This window comes from Mastigoproctus giganteus, chromosome 1 (genome assembly GCF_048544385.1).
Source record: "Mastigoproctus giganteus isolate SK-2022 chromosome 1, ASM4854438v1, whole genome shotgun sequence".
NCBI classification, from domain to species: Eukaryota; Metazoa; Arthropoda; class Arachnida; order Uropygi; family Thelyphonidae; genus Mastigoproctus; species Mastigoproctus giganteus.
In genome coordinates, this window is record NC_143575.1 from 272,893,679 (window position 1) to 272,904,814 (window position 11,136).

An 11,136-nucleotide genomic window follows, 5' to 3' on the forward strand; every position below is an offset into this window, starting at 1 on the left:
TGAATAAAATATTTTTTTTTTTGTGAATAAATTTTCTGTTTTCTGACACCATGGTTGATTTTTCATTCTTATCCCAGAAGCCCACTATCCACAAGTTGCATCTATTTGCTACAAATATACTCATAGCTGCACCTGAAAGGCAAGTCACACCAGTCCAAGTTAACTCGTAGGTGACGTCCTGGGCCAGATCGCCAAATACAAGTTAACTCGTATTTGGCAGTGCTAAGCAAGTGTCAAGCTTCTTTGTACTTCTCAGCTGCAAAAAAGATCAAAAACACTTTTGCACAGACTGTTGGTAACGAATTCTTAAATCCAATAAGTATTCTCTCTTGTTTAACTTGTTTTTTAATAGATGCTGTTGATACTATTCTGTTTTCAATCAACTTGTGAATGTTTCATATTTATTCACGTTGGAAGATGCTTCTGAAAATAAAGCTGGGATAACAGTACTTTATGTGCAATTGCAATTTCCTACACTTCCATCTATGATGATATTTCTCATCTTTCCCCAAAATAAGATATTCTGCCATGGTTCAATCTGAAACAAAACAAAACAAAAACAAACAAAAAATTTAATTATATTAAATATTGTACTAAATTTTAGATTATAACAGAATATCATACACAGTCTGAAATGGAAATGTATGCATTCTTGTAATAGTCAGGAAAATAAAATAGATACTCCTGAATGAGACACCATAAAAAAAAGGCTGAAAAAAATAAAGTTCACAACGTTGATCATTATATTCTTCAGTCAGTAAGGCTGCAACAATATAACAATCGAAATTTAATACAGCCAGGCCTTGCATAATGCAAATTCAATTAACACAATTTTCAGTTAACGCTATTTGAAAAAATTATACCACTTTTCACTTTACACGATGCAAATTTCCAGTTAAAGCGATCTTTTTTTTTTTTTTTATGCAATAGTTGAAAAAGATTTGAATCACACGTTAAGCTTACCGTGAGTCACACGGGCAATAAACAAACGTTTGCCTGCTGCCCGCCTCGGTGTGTTCCATCAACCATCGGAAGAAGACGCGTTACTTGTTTGTCTCCTGCTAATAAAGTCAACGCACACTTGCATAAAAATTCAAATTTTTAAATGAGCCAGATGAAAATGTTACAGCGAAGGAGATAACGGTAAAAGAATTAGATGAAATCTTTCGTATCGCATAGAACCTCAAACAAAAGGTTAGGTTCTCTGTGATATTTATTTCGCCAGGGCCCAGAGAAGATTGTTGTCGGCTATCAGAAATTGATTGACGAAAAGAGAAAGTCAACACTGTTCAAATATTTCCGCAACAGTCATTTCTTCATTGTGTATTTTATGTCAGAGGTTCCCAAACTTTCTTGGTTCACAGTGTCCTTAGTGTCTCAGTAATTTTTTCGAGGCGCACCCAGACCAAAAGAAATACCTAACAGTTCCGTTTAATAGTTAGGTCCAAACAACTTAATAAAAAATGCTGAAACTATGAACTACCTCGAGCTAGTAGTTCGCGCGGTGTCCGACAGATGTTGAGTATCGCTGTGTTTCCCTCGAAAATTTAAAATATTCCGCGGAGCACAGTTTGGGAACCGCTGTTTTATGCAATAAACATTTAATTCCATAATTATTTTCATTATCTTTTACATTGTATACAGTTAAAAAGTTATTTAAAAGGTATTTTTAAAATTCTTTATGGATACTCCAGAAGGTCAAGGATCAATTATAATTTTTCCTATTAATTATTATATTCGATTAATGCGTTTCCGTTTTGCGCAATGCACTCGCGGGACGAATTAATCGCATTAATCGAGGCCAAGCTGTATAATGATGATGGCAAGACATATTACTGCAGAGAAGGGCTTGCAAACACATCTAGTGAAATTCGATAACTTAGTATGGTTTTATACAGTCACACTTGATCAACAAGGGTATAAACAGAGAATGTGCTTAACTGCCAAAATTAAAAGAAAGCGTTAATCAAATTTCATTCAGTTTAGAATGACTTCAATCTTATACTTGTACTGGAGAAATGCACAAAATAATTGCATGAATTTATGTGCATGTGATGTATATAATGTTTTGCACAAGAGCTACTCTTACCTTCAATCATGTAGTTCAATCATTGTTTGTTTATTGTTTGTTATTTGGTTTTTAGGAGCATTAGCAACTAAGGCCATATTGCTCCGGGATATGCGGTGGTCATTCCCTGACCTTTCCGCATCCTCTGTATTTGGTGGTGACGGGCCCGAACCCCAATCTAATCAAGAAGAGTGTGTTATGCACTGCTGCTCCTTCCCACCTGGCTACGGAGGCGCCTAGTTTCTCATTACTGCACAAAGAAATCATAATGGCATGCCACATTGATAGCACAATAAGAATTATACAAAGCTGCAAATTCATAAAGTAAATTTTTAAAATTTTATTTTAATTATGCTAATTTCCAACTTACGCTCCATATGCTGTACCAAGCTGGTACTCTGGAACTACCAGTGCTACCATAGGCCATAGTCCACAGGCAAGCAAGGAATAACCCAAACCCATAAGAACCTTTTGGTGGGGGGGATAAAAAATTTTAAACAATTATTAATATAGAATTTTATAATAATGCCATATTTGAAAAATGAAGGAAACTAGTTTTAATCTAAAAATTAACCAAGAGAGAAAGTGTAGTGTAGCCTTTATATTTATCTTAAAAATTAAGCACATTACAGATGTTTACTAGACAACATATTTTTAAAATAAAAACTGGTCTGTTATCAATTATCTTAATTTGTTGCTTGTTTATTTCCAAGGGATGTAGTAGGGGGGGAAGGACATTCTCTTAATTATTTATGGATATTATTAATATTAATTATTTTCAACATTGGGAAGAGCAACAGTTATAATAGGATGGTCACAGTGCATTATGATGACTCTTGAAAACCAATAAATTCATACTATCATCAACAGCAACCTTCCACATTACCAAAGGTTTTTGTATGAATGATGTTACATAGATTTTTTTTTCAGGTTTAGGCTAAGTTTGCTAATTATAGCTATGGATTCAAAGAAATACAGTACTCTTACAGGAAAAGATTCCAAACTAAGTATCTGCACTGGAAACTGATGAGGTGTTAAAGGCTTAAAAGGGATCAGAAAAGTTAATGAGGACACATTTTCATTTTTCTAGAATGATAGGAACAAGGGGACATATACAATTGTTTGTATATGTCCCCTTGCAATGATGTAACATTTTATGCTCAAGCCTACTACTTACTCTACCGAATCAACGTTAGTGACTGCATTAGTGTTATTTAGGAAGTGACATAATTTGTGTCATTTCTGCTTCACATTTGTGACAAACTGGTTTTACTTCAGTCTGAAATTTAGTAGGTGCTGCCAAAGATGTTTTCATATAAAAAATATTTCAAAAAATTATAATTCATTTATAAAATTGATAACAGATAAACCAAATTATGTATAAAATTACGATTACCATAGGAAACCATGGGTTGACAAAAGTGAAGGCTAGAATCATATGAGCAATAAGAGTCATTATTACAGCCACGAAGACCCAAGAAAGATTGCGACCTGTTTTATCTACTAAGAGGCCAAAGACTGGTGATGCTCCTGCTGATATTAAATACACAATACTGCAAACAAAAATAATACAATAATATTATTTTAATAATAAATATTAATACAAAATACTAAGATATTACTACAAAATAAAGGAAATTCAATTACTTATTCTGATAATTTTTTGCAGACTGAGAAAGAGTTTCTAGAATAAAAAAAAAAAAAAAAAAATGAAAAGCTTGATCATTCAAAAAATGTGGAGAGGATAATTGTGATACTGAATTCTTTTGCTGCACCTTTGAAAACTCCTATTCACCGGCCATATTTACCATATGAGCATTCATAATTTTCCAATAAAGTTTTTCTTTCATTGTGCCAAATTTTTCATCAAAACTTGCACTCAAATATAACTCAAAGCACAACAGTAAGGTGAAGGGAGTTTGTGATACTCCAGTGCAATACGGCGCCTCCGTAGCCAGGTGGGAAGGAGCAGCAGTGCGTAGCACACGCTTTTTGATTAGACCGGGGTTCGAGCCCGTCACCACCAAATACAGAGGATACGGAAAGGTCAGGGAATGACCACTGCATATCCTGGTGCAATATGGCCTTAGTTGCTAATGCTCCTAATAACAACAACAACAACCAGTGCAATACTTTGCATTTGGTAGCAAAATCATTTCAGAGATTCAGGAAAAACTGCATGACAATATTAAAAGAAATCACAAAAGAGGGGCACTGGAATAATGGCAGTAGAATCACTGTATCAAGTCTCATAGGAAGGACTATTTTGGGAATTACAGCAGGGAACATCCACTTGATCTTCTTGGGGAATTTTGGAAAAGTCTAATGTGCAGCAATTTCAATGTTAAACTAGTTCAGATAATTTCTGGGTGTGTTATATCAGTATAAGTTTGTGTGTTCAGGGACCAATTCGCAAGAGGATCAAAAAGTTCAGGGAATGACTTTTTAGCTTGAAATTGCATCATTGTAGTGAGATGCAACTTGTCACAGTATGATTGGTAACTCCTGCCCCCGTAGCCAGGTGGGCAGGAGCAGCAGTGTGTAGCACACCCTTCTTGATAAGACCGGGGTTCGAGCCCGTGACCACCAAATACAGAAAGATCAGGGAATGACCACCGCATATCCCCTTAGAAATATGGCCTTAGTTACTAATGCTCCTAAAAACCAAATAACAAACAAACAAACTCACCTAGACACACCCTTCAAATATCTCGAAACTTTCCACCTGATCAATGATCCCAAATGTGTATTCCGTCAGTGTTGGTTAGCCACAAATCATCCACTTATCTGCAGTCAGTCAAATTAACATGCACTGAATAGAAAGTGTTTTGTTGCATTTTGAAATGAGTGACTTTACTTTGCAGCAAATTTTATTTGATTAGGGAAAAGTGCAATAGAAACCAGAGAAATGTTAAAAAATTTGGAAAAGATGCTCCATGTCATTTGAAGACTTTTCAGTGGAACACTAAAGAGGGCTGCTTGTCCACTTACTCTGGCCACCCTTCAACTTCAAAACCAATGATCTAATTATTTGTGTTTATAATCTGATCAGGAAAGATTGACATTTAACTAAACTGTTAAATGTGAAAAAGAAACTAACCAATGGCATTGAAATTATAAATTTGTCCTGCAGGGTCAAACACTGAACCAGGAATATTATAAGGCAGTTCTGCAGTAATTGCTATGTTATGTTATTTTTGGTTTTTAGGAGCATTAGCAGCTAAGGCCATATTGCTCCGGGATATGCAGTGGTCATTCCCTGACCTTTCCACGTCCTCCGTATTTGGTGGTGATGGGCTCGAACCCCGGTCTAATCAAGAAGCGTGTGCTACGCACTGCTGCTCCTTCCCACCTGGCTACGGAGGCGCCCGCAGTAATTGCACAAAGCTGTTCAGAGTAAACTGCCAGAGAAGTGGGCTTCAGAGAAATGGCACCTGCATCTGGTTTTTTCTATCAAATTGAAAGAAAAAGTTCTAAAAGTATGGTGTTTTCCCTCCAAGTGGATTAAAAATCTGAACCCACATATTGGCACGAGAAAGCAGCAAATGTGTTAAAGCCCCTTGGAAAGTCACAGATCTCAAGGGGAAATTATTCAAAACACAACAGGGAACTTAGTGATTCCAAAAGAAACCCATTAAGAACGATTCTGAGAGCATTTCTAATAGGCTCCAAATTGATGTATAGTGTCAAAATTCATCTGAAAGTTGATAAGTTTGTCATTTCCAAAATATTAGTTAAAACCCTGAATTTTTTTGATCACACCTCTTGTTGTGCAGATGAGGTGTGGAAAAAAAAAAAAAAAAAGTCTGAAAAATCTAGAATAATTCAAGTGGGGAAAGCCCTGGTCCCTCTGCCTGAGATGAGATAATTACAGTCTTGCCTGAAGAGGCCTTCATGATCTCTCCATGCGTGTGTCAAGCGGCAACACCACTATGCTTTTACAGAGGACATAACTGGAGAGAAAAATTATTTTTTCCTTCCATTACACTTCATATTGCAGTCTCTACAGTTAACAGTTAAATCCTATACAAAGTGAAAAGAAATAACAAACAAAATTGGAGCAACCTTGTTTTCTATGCTCTATCCTCTCACTAACTTAGAGAAGGGAGGGGGAGAATCTGAATACACTGAGTTGGCTTGGCTAATGCCATTTGGGGCCACCTTTTGCCCCTGACATCTTAGTATGAACTCCACAAGGTGTTGCAGGGTGTTCTGTGGTAGTGCTAACCATGCATTGTACAATGTGTCTAGTAATGCCTGCACATTGTTAGGTGGATGTTTGTAGCGTTGAATGTCCTTTTCCAGGAAGTTCCAAACAAGCTCACTTGGGTTGAAACTGGGTGTGAGTTGGGTAGCCATGAGAAGATGGAGAATTCATTGGCAAGTTCCTGAAACCATTTAGTAAAAAACCATTTAGCAACATAACACTTTCATAGACACCACTGTCTGAATACACTGCCATCATGAAGGGGGTGGGTGTACTGGGTCAGCAATGATAGAAAGAGTGTTCCATTGAGTTGTTGCTTGATGGTGATCAGAGGAAACAGTCCTCCCAGAGAAACCCCCCAAACACCACAGAATAGGAGCACTTAACCATGTTGGCTGTTGTCAGTACTGGCACCTGCACATCTTGCTCCTATAATCATTCCATATACAAAGTCAGAAAGATTGACACCAACCCAATCTTCCTCACAGATACTCAAAAACTGATCATCACATGCGTGAACTACAATTTTTTATCAGCTGCTCCCAACTCTGAGCCTCCATCAGTGTCACAGAGCAGTCCATTCTCACACAAGGGGGTGTTGCTAATGCAAAGCCAAACTCAGTGTATATTTGTGTTTTAAAGTATTCAGGTAAAAAAAAAAAAAATCGTTATGTGATAATAACTATATCTATACATTCACATAGAAGATTCAGATAATAAAAACTAAAGAAGAAATGCTGTCATCCTCTGATGGTATGTGGAATATGTCAAACATTTCACACCACCTTTGTTTCAAAAGTAATAAGAATCTTCTACACTTTTAGAGGCCTAAGTATATAAGAAAAAATGTAATGCACTCAAGAAATATATAAAACATTGTTTCTATATAAATTATCTAGACAACTTTACATAACTTACCTATCAATAAGATTGGCTGAGCGAGGATCAAAGTTAAATTTTCGTGCAAAGAAGACACTGTAAGAAACAATTATAGATGGGAAAGTAATTAAATAGTTATCTGGGAAATAAATTATATTTGGAATAAAAAAAAAAAAAAAGAAACCAAACATTTTGCTTTAAAAAGTTCAAAGCATTACTGACATTTGCACCTATGTTTAGCAAACCAGCTTCAAATTTTGTTAACATTATATATACATAACTATCAGAAGCTAAAATGCATTGTGGAACTTGTACAGTTAAAAATAACAATTAATAGTGATAATGTTATGAAATATGATGTTTAATAATGTCATACAGGAAATGGTGTAAATCAAATTACAACTTGTTCAAATCATTAATGCATTTATTCATAATTTTAGATAAAGAAAATTTAAATGCTTTTTATAATTTTTTAAAATTGATTTATACAGATCTAAATTTGATCTTTCAAACTTGATGCAACACATTTATAACAGAATAAATATAAATTAAATTCAGTATTTGCCAATGTAATAAAATAATTTCTATATTTAATTAGTGGTTGCTAAAATTCTAGGCAATACATTACTACAAAGGGATATTACACAGGAAAGAGCACTCCTTACGTTCCAAGAGCAATAAATGGGAAGATGGTTACATAGTACGATATACATATCACACTGATGAGCCAGAAACTCAGAGGGAATTCCAGTATATCCTTCAGCTTAATAACTTCACCTTTAGGAAAGAACGGAAATTAAAAAAAAAAAAAGCCATTATTACACAAGATGGAACTACATTTAAACTGTACATAGAGTGAAATTAATTTAATTTAATTTAATTAATTTCATAAATCATGCATTTAAGAGTTTCCCCCAGATTTAAATCCTTTAACCTTTTCTTGAGTGAGTGTGTATGCACTCTGTATAGTGTTTTAAATCTATGGACCAAGTCTTTTCATGAAATTTTTTACTTAAATGCTTTTATATATTCATTTATCTGTATTTTTACTTGATTTCCAAGCACTAGAATAAGACTATGTCAAAAATCAAATCAATTTTTTTTTTAATTTAAAAAAATAAAATAAAACATTAAAAAATAAACTAATTGTTATTTTTTACTGAAATAATGACATTCTTCTAACTTATTTTTGTATCACTTAATTCGATTACATCTACTTCTGGACCCGAATTCCACAGAATTTCTTCAATTTCGACTTTATAAAATCATACAAAAATGACCAGCAGATGCAATATCTTTCTCTGATTTTCAGAGTTATTTTCATGCTGCCATTTATTAAAACTGTCTACCACTGGCTGGAAATGCAGATAAGAGATGGCAGCACATACTGGAAAAATTTAAAGATAATTTGTATATAAATGGACATGTTACATGAAATGTACTGTTATGTACATATATATATACTGATGAAGGGATTAAAGTTCAAATTATAAATTTACACAAATAACATCGAAATAAATTCTGTTACATTGTACTTTTCTATTTCTAACAAACTACTTTCCATAGCGAATACCTCCCCCGCATTGTTTCCCATTTAGTAATGAAACCTATTTCATAAGAAAAATTGTCAACATTTCCCCTAAGAGATGCACATCACAAAAATAGCCATTCAGTGAAAACTCTGAGGAAATATACTAAAATGTGCATGAAAATAAGAAAATGTTCTGTATTAAGTCATTCATGCAATATAATCGAGTTTTTTCAAAATCTCTCTAATGTTTAAAACGTGGAAATTTTCATCTTTTGTATTTAAACTGATTGGTTTGCACTTATTTTCAATCATGGCATCAATCTACTTTTTACAACAGAAAAGCTGATTAACTTTCAATCAGTATAAATTATTGATAATATAATTTTTATTATATGATAAAATAAAACCAACATTTTATTTTATTATATAACTACAGAAAACATAATTATATAATTCAGTCCTTGATATGCATTATGAACTTTCAAATACAGTGGAATCCCAGTTATCCAAAATATTTCGGATAGTCAATTTTAAAAGTAATCTATCTACGGTATAAAAGGTAGATGGGAAAAGATAATGAGAGAAAATTGCAGTAATTTGCATTTATTATTTACACATTATACAGCACATCATATATGCTTATATGGCTTTAAAACAATAATTTCTAATGTTCTGCTGCTTGAAAGATGGCATTCTTTTTTTTGCTGCAAGATTCTGTTATTAGTGATGCTTCCCTTTGTTTTCAACTTCTGCTCAATTTGGATTTCATTTAATGATGAAATTATAACTGTTATAATTTCAAGATAACTGTTATTAGTAATGCTTCCCTTTGTTTTCAACTTCTGCTCAATTTGGATTTCATTTAATGATGAAATTATTACTCATCTGTCAAAAAGTGATAATCTGGATTGTCTATATCTTCATTCAGCCACATTTCAGCTTAACCATGATTGATATTTTCAATATGTTTCCTCCAAGCTCTCAAGTGTTACATCCGAAATATTTTCCACTGCAAAAGCTGATATAATTAATCAGCTGATATAGTTTCTTCATTGGCAATAAAAAGCAGGCATCACAATAACATCTTCCTATAGAGCTGTTTAAATGGTTCAATAAGCCCCCCTCACAGCCCTGATCCACTGGCTGAATTAAAGAGGTCACATTAAAGGGCAAAACATAATTTTAACATTCTGTTCCCCTTGTAATGACTTGAGAGAAGGGTATGTTGGGGCATTACCAGTAGCAGGTAAGCTCCAATTTTTATCTGTCTTTGTTTCTTTATGAACAAACACTGTCTGGAACTACATTTGTAAATATATCAGTGTCCATCTACACGTTATTCTGAGTAAAATATTCAGGGGTAAGCTATTCGTGTTTACATTTTTGAAATGAGATTTCTAGTATCTATAACTGTTATTAGTAATCCATGGGTGCCAATAGCATTTTCACTGATCAGTATGGTCACTCAATCTTTGATTGGTTTGGGTCTAGGCATGTCAGTTTCATACTTGGAAATCAGATATTTTCTTGGCAAAGCTGTCCAATTAAGTCTCAACTCATCAACATTATAAATATTATCTAAATTATTTCCTTCTTCAGATAAAAAGCTGGCACAATTTTTAAAAAAAATTCAGTGGCATACCTATCTATACTATGATTTTTAGCGTTTCTCACCAACCACTGAAGTAAAAACGAAAACCAAAATCTTAAAAAGCTTTATATTTAAATTTACAATAAATTTACAGTAGATCAAACAAAATAAATGTGATTATACAAATAAAATGTTACTGATAATAAAATACTGAATTAAGATAGAATAAAACAAATGTAGTTTACAGTGAATGTACCTGGTCTTGGCGCATTATAGCCTTAGAAGCTAATGCGCCAATAAAATTCAATCAAACAATCAACCAACCAACAGTGAATGTACAAATAAAATGATAATAAAATACTGAATTAAAATGCAATAAAATATTGAGGAAGAAGGCAGAAGCCTTTGAAAGATTCAGTTATTTTAGCGCTTTTAATCTAGTATATTTTATTGCATTTTAATTCAGTATTTTATTATCATTTTATTTGTACATTCACTGTAAACTACATTTGTTTTATTCTATCTTAATTCAGTATTTTATTATAAGTAACATTTTGTTTGATCTACTGTAAATTTAAATATAAAGCTTTTTAAAATTTTGGTTTTCGTTTTTACTTCAATGGTTGGTGAGAAATGCTAAAAATCATAGTATGAATATACCCAACCCCAGAGGCCTATTTGAAGGGCATACCTATCTGCCAACAGATTTTTCCAGCTAATGCAAGTTGCCTTAATCCATGGCAGGCTTTGAAATGATTTAACTGTAGCTTTAAAAACTGAGATCCCCACTTTTGTTTAAAAGAAGAGCTTTTTCAAAAATTAAAGGACCTGAAATAGGTTTACCTTTATTTTGCCACTGA

General features: G+C 33.5%; 1 protein-coding gene across 1 annotated transcript in view; it reads right to left on the minus strand.

Moving 5' to 3' along the window:
- Positions 1-11,136, minus strand: part of LOC150091997 (lysosomal dipeptide transporter MFSD1-like) — an 86,200-nt gene that overhangs the window by 26,521 nt on the left and 48,543 nt on the right. Inside the window, exons 7-10 of the mRNA XM_090370752.1 lie at positions 7,820-7,931; positions 7,194-7,250; positions 3,465-3,621; positions 2,439-2,536 (exon numbers count right to left, since the gene is read on the minus strand). Coding sequence (XP_090226878.1) covers positions 2,439-2,536; positions 3,465-3,621; positions 7,194-7,250; positions 7,820-7,931 — 424 coding nt within the window. The remainder of the gene's footprint in view (positions 1-2,438; positions 2,537-3,464; positions 3,622-7,193; positions 7,251-7,819; positions 7,932-11,136) is intronic.